We start from the raw sequence: 21400 nt of genomic DNA, 5'->3' as shown, positions 1-21400 counted from the left end.
GTTTCACCCCTCGTCTCCCAGATGGCTCCTGTTTCACCTCTCGTCTCCCAGATGGCTCCTGTTTCACCCCTCGTCTCCCAGATGGCTCCTGTTTCATCCCTCGTTTCCCAGATGGCTCCTGTTTCACCTCTCGTCTCCCAGATGGCTCCTGTTTTACCCCTCGTCTCTCAGATGGCTCCTGTTTCACCCCTCGTCTCCCAGATGGCTCCTGTTTCATCCCTCGTCTCCCAGATGGCTCCTGTTTCACCTCTCGTCTCCCAGATGGCTCCTGTTTCACCCCTCGTCTCTCAGATGGCTCCTGTTTCACCCCAAGACTCACAGATGGCTCCTGTTTCACCCCACGACTCGCAGATGGCTCCTGTTTCACACCAAGACTCACAGATGGCTCCTGTTTCACCCCAAGACTCACAGATGGCTCCTGTTTCACCCCACGACTCGCAGATGGCTCCTGTTTGGCCGAATAAGTCTATGTGGGTGGGGATGAGGACATGTTTACTAGTTTAGCAGTTTACAGGAAGATTGTTATTAAACAAATAGTGAAACTCAAACCAAACAAATCCCTAGGGCCCTACCTTGAGGTTACCTTGAGGTGCTTCCGGGGCTTAGCGTCCCCGCGGCCCGGTCGTCGACCAGGCCTCCTGGTTGCTGGACTGATCAACCAGGCTGTTACTCGCAGCCTGACGTATGAGTCACATCCTGGTTGATCAGGTATCCTTTAGAGGTGCTTATTCAGTTCTCTCTTGAACACTGTGAGGGGTCGGCCAGTTATGCTCCTTATGTGTCGAGCCGGTCGGCAGAGCGGACAGCACGCTGGGCTTGTGATCCTGGGTTCGATCCCAGGCGCCGGCGAGAAACATTAGGCAGAGTTTCTTTCACCCTATGTCACCTGTTACCTAGTAGTAAAATAGGTACCTGGGTGTTAGTCAGTGTCACGGGCTGCTTCCTGGGGGTGGAGGCCTGGTCGAGGACTGGGCCACGGGTACACTAAAAAGCCCTGAAATCGTCTCAAGATAACCTATGTGTAGTGGAAGCGTGTTGAACAGTCTCGGGCCTCTGATGTTGATAGAGTTCTCTCTCAGAGTACCTGTTACACCTCTGCTTTTCAACGGCGGTATTCTGCACATCCTGCCATGTCTTCTGGTCTCATGTGATGTTATTTCTGTGTGCAGGTTTGGGACCAGCCCCTTAATTATTTTCCACGTGTAAATTATTATGTATCTCTCCCGCCTGCACTCAAGGGAGTACAGATTTAGGCTCTTTAGTCGGTCCCAGTAATTTAGATGTTTTACTGAGTGGATTCTAGATGAAGAATTCTAGGGCCGGATGAAGTGTTTGCCAGGGTGCTTAAGGAATGCAAAAAGGAGCTTTGCGAGCCATTGTCTACCATATTTAATAAATCAATAGGGTCAGGCAGAGTGCCAGAGTCGTGGAAGGTTGCTAATGTGGTACCAATATTTAAGAAAGGAGATAGATCATTTGCATCAAACTGTCGGCCAATTAGCCTAACGTCTATTGTGGGAAAGTTACTTGAATCGATAATTGCATATACTATTCGTCTGCATCTTGAAAAACATAAATTAATAAATGATTTGCAAAATGGTTTTACAAATGGCCGTTCATGTTTAACAAATTTGCTATCCTTTTATTCCAGTATAGTTGAGGCAGTTGATAGTGGTAAGGATTGCGATGTTGTGTACCTTGACTTTAGCAAAGCTTTTGATACAGTGCCACATGAAAGACTGATTAAAAAGATAGAGCCTCATGGCATTGGGGAGGTGCTATATTAAGTTGCATTAGGGCATGGCTAATCCAAAGGAAACAGAGAGTTATATAAATGGAGTTAAGTCAGGGTGGGAAAATGTTGTAAGTGGAGTGCCTCAAGGCTCTGTCCTGGGACCTCTGCTGTTTATAATATATATAAATGATTTACATTCAGGTTTGAGTAGCAACATTTGCAAATTTAACGATGATACAAAAATCGGTAGGGAATAATACCCTATTTAATATCCTATTAATATCCCTTTTGTTATGCCCATTCATCCACTTGAAAACTCTATCATGTCATCCCTAACTCTTCGTCTTCCCAGTGAATGCAATTTAAGGTTTGCTAATCTTTCTTCATATGACAGGTTTCTAATTTAGGGAATTAACAGAAACAAGCAACACTTTGTGGGCCAGCCAGAGGCTTAGGGCCCGCGCAGGAATATCCCTGCAAACAAAAAAAAAATTGTCATCCTTCGCTTGACGCGTTGTAGTAAATTTATATCCATTCTATAGTATGGCGACCAAAACTGAACTGCATAATCTAAATGAGGCCTAACCAGAGCAAGATACAGCTGAAGAGCAACACCAGGTGTCTTGTTACTAACGCTTCTATTAATATATCCTAGTGTCCTATTTGCCTTATTATGAACATCTATGTTTCTGAAAGTCTACATCTATAGAAAGAAAGAAAGATCTCTCTACATCTATAGAAAGAAAGAAAGATCTCTCTACATCTATAGAAAGAAAGAAAGATCTCTCTACAGCTATAGAAAGAAAGAAACATCTCTCTACATCTATAGAAAGAAAGAAAGATCTCTCTACATCTATAGAAAGAAAGAAACATCTCTCTACATCTATAGAAAGAAAGTATACATCTACTTTTTGAAAGACATTCAGACTTCTAGATGTTACTACTGCTCGGCTTAGACTCGGTTACAAGTATCTCTGGGAATTCTCATTATCTGCCGATGTAGACCTGACCAAATGTAAACTGTGTCAACATAATTATTCGCACACCCTCCGTCACTATGTGATGGAGTGCGAATAGATACGTAAATTCAGAGACAATTCTATAACCAATGTTTCAACGATGTGTCAATATTTCATTCAAATGATCTGCTACCAGAAATTTTAGCCAAATATCCCCCAGTTTGCTAACTGTAGGTAGTAACTAAGTGACTGTAACCTATCCACCGTTGCCCACTGGATGGGGGGCGGTGTGCAGGACAAACATATCAATTGTGACACTAGCTCTCCACATATTTCAGTTGCTTAATTTAGAAACTGTACCTATGGTCGACCTCGAACCAATTGTTGATGTGACGACTTGTACTGAATTTTGTAACTAGCTCATCAAGATTGTAACTTGCTTAGCTAAATGAATTGTTGGGTTCAGTCCCTGAGCCCATTATGTGCCTCTGTAACCCTTTCCACTACCGCCCACAAGATGGGTATGGGGTGCATAATAATTGAACTAAACTAAGTAACTATGTTTCATCCCACTACTCACAGATGGCTCCTGTTTCACCCCACGACTCACAAATGGCTCCTGTTTCATCCCACTACTCACAGATGGCTCCCGTTTCACCCCTCGTCTCTCAGATGACTGCTGTTTCTCCCCACAGACTCTAAGATGGCTTCTGTTTTACTCCTCGTCTCTCAGAAGGTTTCTGTTTCACCCCACGACTCACAGATGGCTCCTGATTCACCCTGAGTCTTAGTGATGGCCCCAGTTTCACCCCACGTCTCACAGATGGCTCCAATTCAGCCTTGGGAGCATGAGTGACTAGAGACCTTAGCGGCAGGGTAGAGGTGCTGGAGCTAGAAGGATCACTTAGCCGCCACACCGGATACACATAATGACAACTAGAAACATGGTAGGCGGGAGCAGGAATGACAGCATTGTGGAGGCAGATGTGGGGGAACACGAGCGTGGCTCCAGCACGAGTGGGGAGCAATGTAGGCACACGTGTACAATCATATGTTGGACTCCGAGAAAATATTGAAGAAAGAGCTGGAAAATGTGAGAGAACACGTTATTAAACAGATAGAGGACATTAGTAATGGAGAAAATATCAGACATAGGAGAAGTACAATAAAACCTCAAGGGCCGGAGAGTAAGACAAAGAGATAAACAGTGCCAAGAGAGAGTGCAGAAACAGAAGAAAGAATTTGAGGAAAAGTTTCAGGATGAATTGAAATATATTACTACCTACTGGAAGGGCCAATTGGCGGAGCTAAGTGAGAGACGTGAGAGAGTTGTTAAGCTGGGAGAAGTATGGAAAACTGAGATGAAGTAGACAGCAATTAATTACAAACTATATCATGAGAGGTTAAAAATATAGAAGATAGATTTGATTTCCAAAAACAGTAGAGAAAACCAAGGGTGACCGCTTGCGAAAAGAGAGAGGATCGGCAACACCAACCTTGGATTAGTATACCTGCACGAGGGCAGGTATACTAAGTATTGCCTCATTCTCAACGAGCTGTTGCAGACCGACTCATTGACGAGATGTTACACGACGGCGTTATTGAAGAAAGTACTTCACCATGGAATGCTCCGTTAATCTTAGTACCCAAGAAGGATGGCTCTTGGCGTCCTGTCGTTGATTTCAGGAAACTTAATCAAGTTACGATTCCTGATCGATTTCCACTTCCCGTGCTTACTGACTTATTGCAGAACATAGGTCAGAATAAGGTTTTTTCCACACTTGATTTATTGCAAGGATTTTGGCAAATACCGCTCGATCCAGAAAGTCGAGAACTGACGGCGTTTTCCGTCCCTAATGGTCATTACCAGTACACCCGCATGCCTTTTGGCTTACGCAGCAGCCCTATTACCTTCTCAAGGCTTATGACAGACCTGTTCCGACGAATGATAGGAAATACCCTCATGGTCTACCTCGATGACCTCATTATCATGTCCAAGGATGTACCCTCACATCTCCAAAGTTTGGACCGAGTCCTTCAGAAACTAGCTGAAGCCAATCTGAAAATCAAACTTAGCAAATGCACCTTCATGAGAGAAAAAATACAGTTTCTCGGCCATAACGTCACCTCGCAAGGCATCCCACTCTAGATTCAAAGATAGACGCTGTCAAGAACTTTCCAGTCCCTCATAATGCTGAAGCTGTACGAAAGTTCGTAGGCCTAGCTGGATTCTACCGCCATTTCATTGCCGGTTATTCAGTGATTGCATCTCCTCTCACTCACCTCCTTAAGAAAGACGTTCCGTTCGTTTGGACAACTGATCTAGAGAAAGCATTTCAAACGCTCAAGGAGGCCCTGATATCTTCTCCCGTTCTCATGTTCCCAGACTTCACCAAACCGTTCATTTTAGTTACCAACGCCAGTAACATTGGGTTAGGAGCCGTACTCACTCAAACTAGCGACAGAAAAGAACATGCCATTGCATATGCGAGCCGAGTCCTCTCCAAAGCTGAAAAGAATTATTCGACAACCGAACGCGAAGCACTGGCTGTCGTGTGGGCACTCAAACATTTCAGAGATATCTATAACTACCCTGTTCATGTACTGATGGACCACCAAGCTATCATTCCCTTGTTGAGAGACAAGAATCCCAGAGGCAAGTTTGCCCGTTGGTCGCTCACCATACAAGAGTTCCTACCCACGTTTGGATACTTACCTGGCAAACACAATGTAGTTGCCGATGCTCTCTCCCGTTACGTCGCTCCCGTTCACGTTGAATACCCTTCATTAGACTTGCGAGATGTAGAACTCGCACAACGACAAGACCCAATGTGGGCACCGATCATAAGCTTTCTCATGGACCCGCACACGACTCTTACGGTCAAGCCACCCGTACCACTCAAGGAACTAGTACTCTTAGATCATGTGCTCCATCGCAAAGTTATGCTGGGATCGCCTGCCAGACGGGTACATCAACTTGTTATTCCTGCGTCGATAGTTCCTACTGTATTAAAACTTGTTCACGACGCCCCACACAGTGCGCATCCTGGCAAGGACCGCACCATCAAGCAGGCTCGTCTTATGTACTACTGGCCCAAAATGGCCAAACAGATTGAACGTCACATGGATCAATATCTAACCTGCCTAGCTCACAGAGGCCATGTTGCTGGCCCGAACCCGATTCAGACTTACCCTATGACTAATGCACCTTGGGATCGTGTTTCATGGATTTATTAACAAATTTTGCTGAAACTTCCAGAGGAAATAAATATCTCCTAGTTATGGTAGATAACTTCTCTAGATACTGTGAACTGGTTCCAATTCCAAACAAGACTGCAGAAACTATAGCTAGTGCCTTTCATGATCATATAATTTGCAGGTATGGTCCACCTAGAGTTATACTCTCTGACAACGGCCCGGAATTCAACAATTCTGTTCTGGAACAACTGTCTGCATTGTACAACATCAAAAAGTGTAATATAATGCCTTATCAACCGGGCTAGCAATGGCCTTGCTGAAAGAACTAACAAGAAGGTCCTTGACGCACTCAGAGTGACAGTCAATCGGGACAGTCACAAATGGGATGAACTTATGCCAATCGTCCAATATTCGATAAACTCCTCTATAGGAGACACACCTCACTTTGTGCTATTTGGGACAGACATGAGATTTCCTAATGCCATCATCTCCTCGCCGCCCGCGCCACTCTACAACTATGACGACTATGTTAAGGTAAAACGGAGAGACACTCAACTGATGATCCAGAGGGTCAAGGAACATCTCTCTAAAGCTACTGACGATTTCACGCGGTTACAGAACGCTCATGCTAAACCTTCGAGAATAGGACCTGGATCTTTAGTAATGATCCTCAACCAGCGACGAGATGGTCCCATGTACAAACTGACTGAGAAGTTTCTTGGTCCCTACAGAGTTCTTGAGTATATCACAGGTAATAAGTACAAGCTGGAAAACCTGGCCACTGGTGAACAAGTACATGAGCATCTTAACCACATGAAGTTAGCCCGTCTGACTGTTGACGATGACACCCCGACTCCTGTCCCTGACAACGTACCGTGTGACCCTACCACTGTGACACCCACTTCGGTCTCAGACACGCCCAGCGATACTACCCCATCACATACTCACACATACAATCTTTGGTCCAGACCTGTTATTTCAACAGTACACTATCAACAGTCTGATGATTCATCTTCGTGTTACTGTGGTGTTCCAGTCTGTAAGGGACAATGGATGCGTTCTATCTGCTCCCCTCTCCCTGCCTGTTCATACATGGCAGAGGGAGACTACGTTCGTGATGGATTAGCACCTGAGAATTCATAGTTTTATGACTAGATTTAAGAGTGATTACAACAATCGTTTCGCAACCCTTGGTTCAATGTATATAGACCCTTCCACCTCAGGTATCTTTATTCGTAGTTTGTTGATCTTGTAGTGTCTCTATACACTATGTAGGTCCTAGTGTTCCTGCCACGTTCATACTCTCCATATTTTAGTGGAAATGTCGCTTATTCTAAGTATTGCCATGTAATATATTGTGCCTACATTAGTGTCTGCCGTTTATAATCTACTTAACAGGTAACACTGGCAGAGCATCATGAATTCCTACGCACAACTTCTGGTCCGCTGACTCTTCAACTATCACCTCTACCTGCAGCCGGACCACCTGCCTCCAGTTTGCGCAGACATTTAGCTAGTTAGACATGATGCTCCATGGATAGCTTAGGTTGAGGATTATATTTAAGCATTGTACTCGTTATTCATGTATGTCCGAGACGGTGTTGGACGTCTCAAAAACTTGTTTGTTTACAGCCACTATAGGTAAATCACTGTATATAATGTTAGTTAGGCACACGCCCAAGGGTTGTCAAATTTGTCAAGCAGATCGCCGAGGACGCCGATGATAGCGTGCCGAGCGGGGTTGGACGCCAGTTAGTCGCCATGGACATACACATAGGGTGACCTAATACCCTGTTAAGCTAAACAACTTAATAGGTATCAACAACGTTGTCAGCAGTTGTCAACAGATTTGAATGTAGCCCTGTGCCTGATGCAACCCTCAGACACAGCCCGGGCATCAGAGCATCTACATGCGCTCCCTTACACACTCTACAAGCTAGTTCGTGGCCCGCGTAGAAGATATATATATATATATTTATAATAAAACTAAGGAAAAGCAGTGGACGTTTGGTACTCCAATTCCTGCCATTACCGAGTAAACTCCAGACCATCCTAATCATTCTACAACAACATCGACCGATGTTACAACTCACCTGAGGTGTGAGGTGGTGCACGGTGAGGGTCACCACCCACCTGAGGTGTAAGGTGGTGCACAGTGAGGGTCACCACTCACCTGAGGTGTGAGGTGGTGTACAGTGAGGGGTCACCACTCACCTGGGGTGTGAAGTGCTGCACAGTGCGGGTCACCACTCACCTGAGGTGTGAGGTGCTGCACAGTGAGGGTCACCACTCACCTGAGGTGTGAAGTGGTGCACAGTGAGGGTCACCACTCACATGAGGTGTGAGGGTCACCACTCACCTGAGGTGTGAGGGTCACCACTGACCTCAGGTGTGAGGGTCACCACTCACCGCAGGTGTGAGGTGGTGAATCACGAGTGGGAGGATCCGCTTCTGGTCGTCAGCGGCCAAATCAGCGCCATAGGTGGTCCTCGGCCAGTCTGTAGACAACACAACTGTTGTAGGGTCTCTGAGGTGTTGTATGGTCTCAGGGGTGTTCTATGGTCTCTGGGGTGTTGTAGGGTCTCTGGAGTGTTGTAGGGTCTCTGGGGTGTTGTAGGGTCCCTACGGTGTTGTAGGGTCTCTGGGGTGTTGTATTATCTCTGGGGTGTTGTAGGGTCTCTGGGGTGTTGTAGGGTCTCAGGGGTGTTGTATGGTCTCTGGGATGTTGTAGGGTCTCTGGGGTGTTGTATGGTCTCTGGGGTGTTGAATGGTCTCTGGGGTGTTGTAGGATCTCTGGGGTGTTGTATGGTCTCTGGGGTGTTCTAGGGTCTCTAGGGTGTTGTATGGTCTCTGGGGTGTTATATGGTCTCTGGGGTGTTGTAGGGTCTCTGGGGTGTTGTATGGTCTCTGGGGTGTTATATGGTCTCTGGGGTGTTGTATGGTCTCTGGGGTGTTGAATTGTCTCTGGGGTGTTGTAGGATCTCTGGGGTGTTGTATGGTCTCTGGGGTGTTCTAGGGTCTCTAGGGTGTTGTATGGTCTCTGGGGTGTTATATGGTCTCTGGGGTGTTGTATGGTTTCTTGAGTGTTGTAGAGTCTCTGGGGTGTTGTAGGGTCTCTGGGGTGTTATAGGGTCTCCAAGGAGTTGTATGGGCTCTGGGGTGTTGTATTGTCTCTGGGGGGTTGTAGGGTCTCTGGGGAGTTGTATGGTCCCTAGGAAGTTGTAGAGTCTCTAGGGTGTTGTATGGTCTCTAGGGTGTTTTAGAGTCTCTTTAGTGTTGTATAGTCTCTGGGGTGTTGTAGGGTCTCTGGGGTGCTGTATGGTCTCTGGGGTGTTGTAGGGTCTCTGGGGTGTTGTAGGGTCTCTGGGGTGTTGTAGGGTCCCTAGGGTGTTGTAGGGTCTCTAGGGTGATATATGGTCTCTGGGGTGTTGTTGGGTCTCTGGGGTGTTATATGGTCCCTGGGGTGTTGTAGGGTCTCTAGGGTGTTGTAGAGTCTCTGGGGTGTTGTATTGTCTCTGGGGTGTTGTGGGGTCTCTGGGGTGTTGTAGAGTCTCTAGGGTATTGTAGGGTCTCTGGGGTGTTGTAGGGTCTCTGGGGTGTTGTAGAGTCTCTGGGGAGTTGTAGGGGTCTCTGGGGTGTTGTAGGGTCTCTGAGATGTTGTAGGGTCTCTGGGGTGTTGTAGAGTCTCTGGGGTGTTGTAGGGTCTCTGGGGTGTTGTAGAGTCTCTGGGGTGCTGTAGGGCCTCTGGGGTGTTGTAGGGTCTTTGGGGTTTTGTAGGGTCTCTGGGGTGTTGTATGGTCTCTGGGGTGTTTTAGGGTCTCGGGTGTTGTAGAGTCTCTGGGGTGCTGTAGCGTCTCTGGGGTGTTGTAGAGTCTCTGGGATGTTGCAGGGTCTCTGTGTTGTTGTATGGTCTGTAGGGTGTTCTAGGGTCTCTGGGGTGTTGTAGGGTCTCTGGGGTGTTGTAGGGTCTCTAGGGTGTTGTGGAGTCTCTGGGATGTTGTAGGGTCTCTGAGGTGTTGTAGAGTCTCTGGGGTGTTGTAGGGTCTCTGGGGTGTTGTAGGGTCTCTGGATGTTGTAGGATATCTGTGGTGTTGTATGGTCTCTGGGATGTTGTAAAGTCTCTGGGGTGTTGTATGGTCTCTGGGGTGTTGTATGGTCTCTGGGGTGTTGTATGGTCTCTGGGGAGTTGTTTGGTCTCTGGGGTGTTGTAGGGTCTCTGGGGTGTTCTAGAGTCTCTGGGGTGTTGTAGGGTCTCTGGGGTGTTGTAGAGTCTCTGGGATGTTGTTTGGTCTCTGGGGTGTTGTATGGTCTCTGGGGTGTTGTAGGGTCTCTGGGGTGTTGTATGGTCTCTAGGATGTTGTAGGGTCTCTGGGGTGTTGTATGGTCTCTGGGGTGTTGTATGGTCTCTGGGATGTTGTAGGATCTCTGGGGTGTTGTATGGTCTCTGTGGTGTTGTAGGGTCTCTGGGGTGTTGTATGGTCTCTGGAGTGTTGTATGGTCTCTGGGGTGTTCTAGGTTCTCTAGGGTGTTGTATGGTCTCTGGGGTGTTATATGGTCTCTGGGGTGTTGTAGGGTCTCTGGGGTGTTGTAGGGTCTCTAGGGTGTTGTAGGGTCTCTGGGGTGTTGTATGGTTTCTAGAGTGTTGTAGAGTCTCTGGGGTGTTGTAGAGTATGGTCTCTGGGGTGTTCTAGGTTCTCTAGGGTGTTGTATGGTCTCTCGGGTGTTATATGGTCTCTGGGGTGTTGTAGGGTCTCTGGGGTGTTGTAGGGTCTCTAGGGTGTTGTAGGGTCTCTGGGGTGTTGTATGGTTTCTAGAGTGTTGTAGAGTCTCTGGGGTGTTGTAGGGTCTCTGGGGTGTTATAGGGTCTCCGGGGAAATGTATGGGCTCTGGGAAGTTGTAGAGTCTCTGGGGTGTTGTATGGTCTCTAGGGTGTTGTAGAGTCTCTGGGGTGTTGTATGGTCTCTGGGGAGTTGTAGGATCTTTGGGGTGGTGTAGGGTCTCTGGGGTGTTGTATGGTCTCTTGGATGTTGTAGAGTCTCTGGGGGGTTGAATGGTCTCTGGGGAGTTGTAGGGTCTCTGAGGTGTTGTAGGGTCTCTGGGGTGTTGTAGGGTCTCTGGGGTGTTGTAGGGTTTCTAGGGGGTTGTAGGGTCTCTTTGGTGTTGTAGGGTCTATAGGGTCTTGTAGGGTCTCTGGGGGGTGTAGGGTCTCTGGGGTCTTGTAGGGTCTCAGGGGTGTTGTAGGGTATCTGGGGTGTTGTAGAGTCTCTGGGGTGTTGTAGGGTCTCTAGGGTGTTGTAGGGTCTCTGGGGTGTTGTATGGTTTCTAGAGTGTTGTAGAGTCTCTTGGGTGCTGTAGGGTCTCTGGGGTGTTATAGGGTCTCCAGGGAGTTGTATGGGCTCTGGGAAGTTGTAGAGTTTCTGGGGTGTTGTATGGTCTCTAGGGTGTTGTAGAGTCTCTGGGGTGTTGTATGGTCTCTGGGGTGTTGTATGGTCTCTGGGGTGTTGTAGGATCTCCGGGGTGTTGTATGGTCTCTGGGGTGATGTAGGGTCTCTGGGGTGTTGTAGGGTCTCAAAGGTGTTGAATGGTCTCTGGGGGGCTGTAGGGTCTTTGGGGTGTTGTAGGGTCTCTGAGGTGTTGTATGGTCTCTGGGGTGTTGTAGAGTCTCTGGGGGGTTGAATGGTCTCTGGGGAGTTGTAGGGTCTCTGAGGTGTTATAGGGTCTCTGGGGTGTTGTAGGGTCTCTGGGGTGTTGTAGAGTCTTAGGGGGTGTTGTAGGGTCTCTCGGGTGTTGTATGGTCTCTGGGTTGTTGTAGGGTCTCCGAGGTGTTGTATGGTATCTGGGGTGTTGTATGGTCTCTGGGGTGTTGTAGGATCTCCGGGGTGTTGTATGGTCTCTGGGGTGATGTAGGGTCTCTGGGGTGTTGTAGGGTCTCAGAGGTGTTGAATGGTCTCTGGGGGGCTGTAGGGTCTTTGGGGTGTTGTAGGGTCTCTGAGGTGTTGTATGGTCTCTGGGGTGTTGTAGAGTCTCTGGGGGGTTGAATGGTCTCTGGGGAGTTGTAGGGTCTCTGAGGTGTTATAGGGTCTCTGGGGTGTTGTAGGGTCTCTGGGGTGTTGTAGGGTTTTTGGGGGGTTGTAGGGTCTCTTTGGTGTTGTAGGGTCTCTGGGGTCTTGTAGGGTCTCTGGGGGGTGTAGAGTCTCTGGGGTGTTGTAGGGTCTCTGAGGTGTTGTAGAGTCTCTGGGATGTTGTTTGGTCTCTGGGGTGTTGAATGGTCTCTGGGGTGTTGTAGGGTCTCTGGGGTGTTGTAGGGTCTCAGGGAAGTTGTGGAGTCTCTGGGGTGTTGTAGGGTCTCAAGGGTGTTGTATGGTCTCTAGGATGTTGTAGGGTCTCTGGGGTGTTGTATGGTCTCTGGGGTGTTGTATGGTCTTTGGGGTGTTGTAGGATCTCTGGGGTGTTGTATGGTCTCTGGGGTGTTGTAGGGTCTCTGGGGTGTTGTATGGTCTCTGGAGTGTTGTATGGTCTCTGGGGTGTTGAATGGTCTCTGGGGTGTTCTAGGTTCTCTAAGGGTGTTGTATGGTCTCTGGGGTGTTATATGATCTCTGGGGTGTTGTAGGGTCTCTGGGGTGTTGTAGGGTCTCTAGGGTGTTTTAGGGTCTCTGGGGTGTTGTATGGTTTCTAGAGTGTTGTAGAGTCTCTGGGGTGTTGTAGGGTCTCTGGGGTGTTATAGGGTCTCCGGGGAGTTGTATGGGCTCTGGGAAGTTGTAGAGTCTCTGGGGTGTTGTATGGTCTCTAGGGTGTTGTAGAGTCTCTGGGGTGTTGTATGGTCTCTGGGGTGTTGTAGGGTCTTTGGGGTGGTGTAGGGTCTCTGGGGTGTTGTATGGTCTCTGGGGTGTTGTAGAGTCTCGGGGGGGTTGAATGGTCTCTGGGGAGTTGTAGGGTCTCTGAGGTGTTGTAGGGTCTCTGGGGTGTTGTAGGGTCTCTGGGGTGTTGTAGGGTTTCTGGGGGTTGTAGGGTCTCTTTGGTGTTGTAGGGTCTCTAGGGTCTTGTAGGGTCTCTGTGGGGTGTAGGGTCTCTGGGGTCTTGTAGGGTCTCTGGGGTGTTGTATGGTCTCTGGGGGGTTGTAGGGTCTCTGTATTGTTGTATGGTCTCTGGGGTGTTGTAGAGTCTCTGGGATGTTGTATGGTCTCTGGGGTGTTGTATGGTCTCTGGGGTGTTGTAGGGTCTCTGGGTTGTTGTAGGGTCTCTGGGGTGTTGTAGGGTCTCTGGGGTGTTGTATGGTCTCTGGGGGGTTGTAGGGTCTCTGTGGTGTTGTATGGTCTCTGGGGTGTTGTAGAGTCTCTGGGGTGTTGTATGGTCTCTGGGGTGTTGTATTGTCTCTCGGATGTTGTATGGTCTCTGGGGTGTTGTAGGGTCTCTGGGGTGTTGCAGGGTCTCTGGGGTGTTGTAAGGTCTCTGGGGTGTTGTAGGGTCTCTGGGGTGTTGTAGGGTCTCTGGGGTGTTGTAGGGTCTTTGGGGTGTTGTATGGTCTCTGAGGTGTTGTAGGGTCTCTGGGGTGTTGTAGCGTCTCTGGGGTGTTGTAGAGTCTCTGGGATGTTGCAGGGTCTCTGGGGTGTTGTATGGTCTCTGGGGTGTTGTAGGGTCTCTGGGGTGTTGTAGGGTTTCTGGGGTGTTGTAGGGTCTCTAGGGGTGTTGTAGAGTCTCTGGGATGTTGTAGGGTCTCTGGGGTGTAGTATGGTCTCTGGGGTGTTGTATGGTCTCTGGAGCTTTGTATAGTCTCTGGGGTGTTGTAGAGTCTCTGGGGTGTTGTAGGGTCTCTGGGGTGTTGTATGGTCTCTGGGATGTTGTAGGGTCTCTGTGGTGTTGTATGGTCTCTGGAGTGTTGTAGAGTCTCTGGGGTGTTGTATGGTCTCTGGGGTGTTGTATGGTCTCTGGGATGTTGTATGGTCTCTGTGGTGTTGTAGGGTCTCTAGGGTCTTGTAGGGTCTCTGTGGGGTGTAGGGTCTCTGGGGTCTTGTAGGGTCTCTGGGGTGTTGTATGGTCTCTGGGGGGTTGTAGGGTCTCTGTATTGTTGTATGGTCTCTGGGGTGTTGTAGAGTCTCTGGGATGTTGTATGGTCTCTGGGGTGTTGTATGGTCTCTGGGGTGTTGTAGGGTCTCTGGGTTGTTGTAGGGTCTCTGGGGTGTTGTAGGGTCTCTGGGGTGTTGTATGGTCTCTGGGGGGTTGTAGGGTCTCTGTGGTGTTGTATGGTCTCTGGGGTGTTGTAGAGTCTCTGGGGTGTTGTATGGTCTCTGGGGTGTTGTATTGTCTCTCGGATGTTGTATGATCTCTGGGGTGTTGTAGGGTCTCTGGGGTGTTGCAGGGTCTCTGGGGTGTTGTAAGGTCTCTGGGGTGTTGTAGGGTCTCTGGGGTGTTGTAGGGTCTCTGGGGTGTTGTAGGGTCTTTGGGGTGTTGTATGGTCTCTGAGGTGTTGTAGGGTCTCTGGGGTGTTGTAGCGTCTCTGGGGTGTTGTAGAGTCTCTGGGATGTTGCAGGGTCTCTGGGGTGTTGTATGGTCTCTGGGGTGTTGTAGGGTCTCTGGGGTGTTGTAGGGTTTCTGGGGTGTTGTAGGGTCTCTAGGGGTGTTGTAGAGTCTCTGGGATGTTGTAGGGTCTCTGGGGTGTAGTATTGTCTCTGGGGTGTTGTATGGTCTCTGGAGCTTTGTATAGTCTCTGGGGTGTTGTAGAGTCTCTGGGGTGTTGTAGGGTCTCTGGGGTGTTGTATGGTCTCTGGGATGTTGTAGGGTCTCTGTGGTGTTGTATGGTCTCTGGAGTGTTGTAGAGTCTCTGGGGTGTTGTATGGTCTCTGGGGTGTTGTATGGTCTCTGGGATGTTGTATGGTCTCTGTGGTGTTGTAGGGTCTCTGGGGTGTTGTAGGGTGTCAAGGGCGTTGTATGGTCTCTGGGGTGTTATATGGTCTCTGTGGTGTTGTAGGGTCTCTGGGGTGTTGTAGGGTGTCTAGGGTGTTGTAGGGTCTCTGGGGTGTTGTATGGTTTTTAGAGTGTTGTAGAGTCTCTGGGGTGTTGTAGGGTCTCTAAGGTGTTACAGGGTCTCCAGGGAGTTGTATGGGCTCTGGGAAGTTGGAGAGTCTCTGGGGTGTTGTATGGTCTCTAGGGTGTTGTAGAGTCTCTGTGGTGTTGTATGGTCTCTGGGGTGTTGAAGGGTCTTTGGGGTGGTGTAGGGTCTCTGGGGTGTTGTATGGTCTCTGGGGTGTTGTAGAGTCTCTGGGGGGTTGAATGGTCTCTGGGGAGTTGTAGGGTCTTTGAGGTGTTGTAGGGTCTCTGGGGTGTTGTAGGGTCTCTGGAGTGTTGTAGGGTTTATGGGGGGGTTGTAGGGTCTCTTTGGTGTTGTAGGGCCTCTAGGGTCTTGTAGGGTCTCTGGGGGGTGTAGGGTCTCTGGGGTCTTGTAGGGTCTCAGGGGTGTTGTAGGGTGTCTGCGGTGTTGTAGAGTCTCTGGGGTGTTGTAGGGTCTCTAGGGTGTTGTAGGGTCTCTGGGGTGTTGTATGGTTTCTAGAGTGTTGTAGAGTCTCTGGGGTGTTGTAGGGTCTCTGGGGTGTTATAGGGTCTCCGGGGAGTTGTATGGGCTCTGGGAAGTTGTAGAGTTTCTGGGGTGTTGTATGGTCTCTAGGGTGTTGTAGAGTCTCTGGGGTGTTGTATGGTCTCTGGGATGTTGTAGGGTCTCTGGGGTGTTGTATGGTCTCTGGGGTGTTGTAGAGTCTTAGGGGGTGTTGTAGGGTCTCTCGGGTGTTGTATGGTCTTTGGGGTGTTGTAGGGTCTCTGAGGTGTTGTATGGCATCTGGGGTGTTGTATGGTCTCTGGGGTGTTGTAGGATCTCCAGGGTGTTGTATGGTCTCTGGGGTGATGTAGGGTTTCTAGGGTGTTGTAGGGTCTCAGAGGTGTTGAATGGTCTTTGGGGGGCTGTAGGGTCTTTGGGGTGGTGTAGGGTCTCCGGGGTGTTGTATGGTCTCTGGGGTGTTGTATAGTCTCTGGGGGAATAAATGGTCTCTGGGGAGTTGTAGGGTCTCTGGGGTGTTGTAGGGTCTTTGGGGTGTTGTATGGTCTCTGAGGTGTTGTAGGGTCTCTGGGGTGTTGTAGCGTCTCTGGGGTGTTGTAGAGTCTCTGGAATGTTGTAGGGTCTCTGGGGTGTTGTATGGTCTCTGGGGTGTTGTATGGTCTCTGGAGCGTTTTAGTCTCTGGTGTGTTGTAGAGTCTCTGTGGTGTTGTAGGGTCTCTTGGGTGTAGTATGGTCTCTGGGGTGTTGTATGGTCTCTGGAGCGTTTTAGTCTCTGGTGTGTTGTAGAGTCTCTGTGGTGTTGTAGGGTCTCTGGGGTGTTGTATGGTCTCTGGGATGTTGTAGGGTCTCTGTGGTGTTGTATGGTCTCTGGAGTGTTGTAGAGTCTCTGGGGTGTGGTATGGTCTCTGGGGTGTTGTATGGTCTCCGGGATGTTGTATGGTCTCTGGGGTGTTGTAGGGTCTCTGTGGTGTTGTAGGGTCTCTGGGATGTTGTAGAGTCTCTGGGGTGTTGTAGGGTCTCTGGGGTTTTGTAGGGTCTTTGGGATGTTGCAGGGTCTCTGGGGTGTTGTATGGCCTTAGGGGTGTTGTAGGGTCTCTGGGGTGTAGTAGGGTCTCTGGGGTGTTGTATGGTCTCTAGGGTGTTGTACAGTCTCTGGGGTGTTGTAGGGTCTCTGGGGTGTTACTGGGTCTCCTGGGAGTTGTATGGGCTCTGGGGTGTTGTATTGTTTCTGGGGGGTTGTAGGGTCTCCGGAGAGTTGTATGGTCTCTAGGGCGTTGTAGAGTCTCTGGGGTGTTGTATGGTCTCTAGGGTGTTGTAGAGTTTATGGGGTGATGTACGGTCTCTGGGGTGTTGTAGGGTCTCCGGGGTGTTGTATGGTCTCTAGGGTTTTGTAGAGTCTCTGGGGGTGTTGTATTGGTCTCTCGGGTGTTGTATGGTCTCTGGGGTGTTGTAGGGTCTCCGGGGTGTTGTATGGTCTCTGGGGGTGTTGTAAGGTCTCCGAGGTGTTGTATGGTATCTGGGGTGTTGTATGGTCTCTGGGGAGTTGTAGAATATCCAGGGTGTTGTATGGTCTCTGGGGTGTTGTAGAATCTCCAGGGGTGTTGTATGGTCTCTGGGGTGTTGTAGGGTCTCTGGTGTGTTGTAGGGTCTCAGGGGTGTTGAATAGTCTCTGGGGGGCTATAGGGTCCTTGGGGTGTTGTATGGTGTCTGGGGTGTTGTAGAGTCTCTGGGGTGTTGTAAGGTCTGTGGGGTGTTGTATGGTCTCTGGGGGGTTGTAGGGTGTCTGAGGTGTTGTGGGGTCTCTGGGGTGTTGTAGAGTCTCTGGGGTGTTGTAGGGTCTCTAGGGTGTTGTAGGGTCTCTGGGGTGTTGTAGGGTCTCCAGGGAGTTGTATGGGCTCTGGGAAGTTGTAGAGTTTCTGGGGTGTTGTATGGTCTCTAGGGTGTTGTAGAGTCTCTGGGGTGTTGTATGGTCTCTGGGGTGTTGTAGGGTCTCTGGGGTGTTGTATGGTCTCTGGGGTGTTGTAGAGTCTTAGGGGGTGTTGTAGGGTCTCTCGGGTGTTGTATGGTCTTTGGGGTGTTGTAGGGTCTCCGAGGTGTTGTATGGTATCTGGGGTGTTGTATGGTCTCTGGGGTGTTGTAGGATCTCCAGGGTGTTGTATGGTCTCTGGGGTGATGTAGGGTTTCTGGGGTGTTGTAGGGTCTCAGAGGTGTTGAATGGTCTTTGGGGGGCTGTAGGGTCTTTGGGGTGGTGTAGGGTCTCTAGGGTGTTGTATGGTCTCTGGGGTGTTGTAGAGTCTCTGGGGGGTTAAATGGTCTCTGGGGAGTTGTAGGGTCTCTGAGGTGTTGTAGGGTCTCTGGGGTGTTGTAGGGTCTCTGGGGTGTTGTAGGGTTTCTGGGGGGTTGTAGGGTCTCATTGGTGTTGTAGGGTCTCTGGGGTCTTGTAGGGTCTCTGGGGGGTGTAGGGTCGCTGGGTTCTTGTAGGGTCTCAGGGGTGTTGTAGGGTCTCTGGGGTGTTGTAGAGTCTCAGGGGTGTTGTAGGGTCTCTGGGGTGTTGTAGAGTATAGTCTCTGGGGTGTTGTAGAGTATTGTCTCTGGGGTGTTGTAGGGTCTCTGGGGTGTTGTATGGTCTCTGGGGTGTTGTAGGGTCTCTGGGGTGTTGTAGGGTCTCTAGGGGTGTTGTAGGGTCTCTGGGGGGTTGTAGGGTCTCTGGGGTGTTGTAAGGTCTCTGGGGTGTTGTAAGGTCTCTGGGGTGTTGTAGGGTCTCTGGGGTGTTGTAGGGTCTCTGGGGTGTTGTAGGGTCTCTGGGGTGTTGTAGGGTCTCTGGGGGGTTGTAGGGTCTCTGTGGTGTTGTATGGTCTCTGGGGTGTTGTAGAGTCTCTGAGGTGTTGTATGGTCTCTGGGGTGTTGTATGGTTTCTGGGATGTTGTATGGTCTCTGGGGTGTTGTAGGGTCTCTGGGGTGTTGCAGGGTCTCTGGGGTGTTGTAAGGTCTCTGGGGTGTTGTAAGGTCTCTGGGGTGTTGTAGGGTCTCTGGGGTGTTGTAGGGTCTCTGGGGTGTTGTAGGGTCTTTGGGGTGTTGTATGGTCTCTGAGGTGTTGTAGGGTTTCTGGGGTGTTGTAGCGTCTCTGGGGTGTTGTAGAGTCTCTGGGATGTTGTAGGGTCTCTGGGGTGTTGTATGGTCTCTGGGGTGTTGTAGGGTCTCTGGGGTGTTGTAGGGTCTCTAGGGGTGTTGTAGAGTCTCTGGGATGTTGTAGGGTCTCTTGGGTGTAGTATGGTCTCTGGGGTGTTGTATGGTCTCTGGAGCGTTGTATAGTCTCTGGTGTGTTGTAGAGTCTCTGGGGTGTTATATGGTCTCTGGGATGTTGTATGGTCTCTGGGGTGTTGTAGGGTCTCTGTGGTGTTGTAGGGTCTCTGGAGTGTTGTAGAGTCTCTAGGGTGTTGTAGGGTCTCTGGGGTGTTGTAGGGTATCTGGGGTTTTGTAGGGTCTTTGGGATGTTGCAGGGTCTCTGGGGTGTTGTATGGTCTCTGGGGTGTTGTAGAGTCTCAGGGGTGTTGTAGGGTCTCTGGGGTGTTGTAGAGTCTCAGGGGTGTTGTAGGGTCTCTGGGGTGTTGTAGAGTATTGTCTCTGGGGTGTTGTAGGGTCTCTGGGGTGTAGTAGGGTCTCTGGGGTGTTGTATGGTCTCTAGGGTGTTGTACAGTCTCTGGGGTGTTGTAGGGTCTCTGGGGTGTTAAAGGGTCTCCGGGGAGTTGTATGGGCTCTGGGGTGTTGTATTGTTTCTGGGGGGTTGTAGGGTCTCCGGAGAGTTGTATGGTCTCTAGGGCGTTTTAGAGTCTCTGGGGTGTTGTATGGTCTCTAGGGTGTTGTAGAGTTTATGGGGTGATGTATGGTCTCTGGGGTGTTGTAGGGTCTCCGGGGTGTTGTATGGTCTCTAGGGTTTTGTAGAGTCTCTGGGGGTGTTGTAGGGTCTCTCGGGTGTTGTATGGTCTCTGGGGTGTTGTAGGGTCTCCGGGGTGTTGTATGGTCTCTGGGGGTGTTGTAAGGTCTCCGAGGTGTTGTATGGTATCTGGGGTGTTGTATGGTCTCTGGGGTGTTGTAGAATATCCAGGGTGTTGTATGGTCTCTGGGGTGTTGTAGAATCTCCAGGGGTGTTGTACGGTCTCTGGGGTGTTGTAGGGTCTCTGGTGTGTTGTAGGGTCTCAGGGGTGTTGAATAGTCTCTGGGGGGCTATAGGGTCTCTGGGGTGTTGTATGGTGTCTGGGGTGTTGTAGAGTCTCTGGGGTGTTGTAAGGTCTGTGGGGTGTTGTATGGTCTCTGGGGGGTTGTAGGGTGTCTGAGGTGTTGTGGGGTCTCTGGGGTGTTGTAGAGTCTCTGGGGTGTTGTAGGGTCTCTAGGGTGTTGTAGGGTCTCTGGGGTGTTGTATGGTTTCTAGAGTGTTGTAGAGTCTCTGGGGTGATGTATAGTCTCTAGTGTGTTATAGGGTCTCCAGGGAGTTGTATGGGCTCTGGGAAGTTGTAGAGTTTCTGGGGTGTTGTATGGTCTCTAGGGTGTTGTAGAGTCTCTGGGGTGTTGTATGGTCTCTGGGGTGTTGTAGGGTCTCTGGGGTGTTATATGGTCTTTGGGGTGTTGTAGGGTCTCCGAGGTGTTGTATGGTATCTGGGGTGTTGTATGGTCTCTGGGGTGTTGTAGGATCTCCGGGGTGTTGTATGGTCTTTGGGGTGATGTAGGGTGACTAGGGTGTTGTAGGGTCTCAGAGGTGTTGAATGGTCTCTGGGGGCTGTAGGGTCTTTGGGGTGTTGTAGGGTCTCTGAGGTGTTGTATGGTCTCTGGGGTGTTGTAGAGTCTCTGGGGGGTTGAATGGTCTCTGGGGAGTTGTAGGGTCTCTGAGGTGTTGTAGGGTCTCTGGGGTGTTGTAGGGTCTCTGGGGTGTTGTAGGGTTTCTGGGGGGTTGTAGGGTCTCTTTGGTGTTGTAGGGTCTCTGGGGTCTTGTAGGGTCTCTGGGGGGTGTAGAGTCTCTGGGGTGTTGTAGGGTCTCTGAGGTGTTGTAGAGTCTCTGGGATGTTGTTTGGTCTCTGGGGTGTTGTATGGTCTCTGGGGTGTTGTAGGGTCTCTGGGGTGTTGTAAGGTCTCAGGGAAGTTGTAGAGTCTCTGGGGTGTTGTAGGGTCTCTGGGGTGTTGTATGGTCTCTAGGATGTTGTAGGGTCTCTGGGGTGTTGTATGGTCTCTGGGGTGTTGTATGGTCTCTGGGGTGTTGTAGGGTCTCTGGGGTGTTGTATGGTCTCTGGGGTGTTGTAGGGTCTCTGGGGTGTTGTAGGGTCTCTGGGGTGTTGTATGGTCTCTAGGATGTTGTAGGGTCTCTGGGGTGTTGTATGGTCTCTTGGGTGTTGTATGGTCTCTGGGGTGTTGTAGGATCTCTGGGGTGTTGTATGGTCTCTGGGGTGTTGTAGGGTCTCTGGGGTGTTGTATGGTCTCTGGAGCGTTGTATGGTCTCTGGGGTGTTGAATGGTCTCTGGGGTGTTCTAGGTTCTCTAGGGTGTTGTTTGGTCTCTGGGGTGTTATATGGTCTCTGGGGTGTTGTAGGGTCTCTGGGGTGTTGTAGGGTCTCTAGGGTGTTGTAGGGTCTCTGGGGTGTTGTATGGTTTCTAGAGTGTTGTAGAGTCTCTGGGGTGTTGTAGGGTCTCTGGGGTGTTATAGGGTCTCCGGGCAGTTGTATGGGCTCTGGGAAGTTGTAGAGTCTCTGGGGTGTTGTATGGTCTCTAGGGTGTTGTAGTGTCTCTGGGGTGTTGTATGGTCTCTGGGGTGTTGTAGGGTCTTTGGGGTGGTGTAGGGTCTCTGGGGTGTTGTATGGTTTCTGGGTTGTTGTAGAGTCTCTGGGGGGTTGAATGGTCTCTGTGGAGTTGTAGGGTCTCTGAGGTGTTGTAGGGTCTCTGGGGTGTAGTATGGTCTCTGGGGTGTTGTATGGTCTCT

At 50.0% G+C, this 21400-nt stretch overlaps 1 protein-coding gene across 1 annotated transcript in view; it reads right to left on the bottom strand.

Moving 5' to 3' along the window:
• LOC123761449 (high-affinity choline transporter 1-like) overlaps nucleotides 1-21400 on the bottom strand; it is a 1078813-nt gene that overhangs the window by 144724 nt on the left and 912689 nt on the right. Inside the window, exon 10 of the mRNA XM_069313981.1 lies at nucleotides 8302-8390. Within this exon, the coding sequence (XP_069170082.1) occupies nucleotides 8302-8390 (89 nt within the window). The remainder of the gene's footprint in view (nucleotides 1-8301; nucleotides 8391-21400) is intronic.

Source organism: Procambarus clarkii, chromosome 7 (genome assembly GCF_040958095.1).
Source record: "Procambarus clarkii isolate CNS0578487 chromosome 7, FALCON_Pclarkii_2.0, whole genome shotgun sequence".
NCBI classification, from domain to species: domain Eukaryota; kingdom Metazoa; phylum Arthropoda; class Malacostraca; order Decapoda; family Cambaridae; genus Procambarus; species Procambarus clarkii.
Note: the sequence above shows the minus strand (reverse complement) of the source record. Positions and strands in the feature narration are given on the sequence as shown.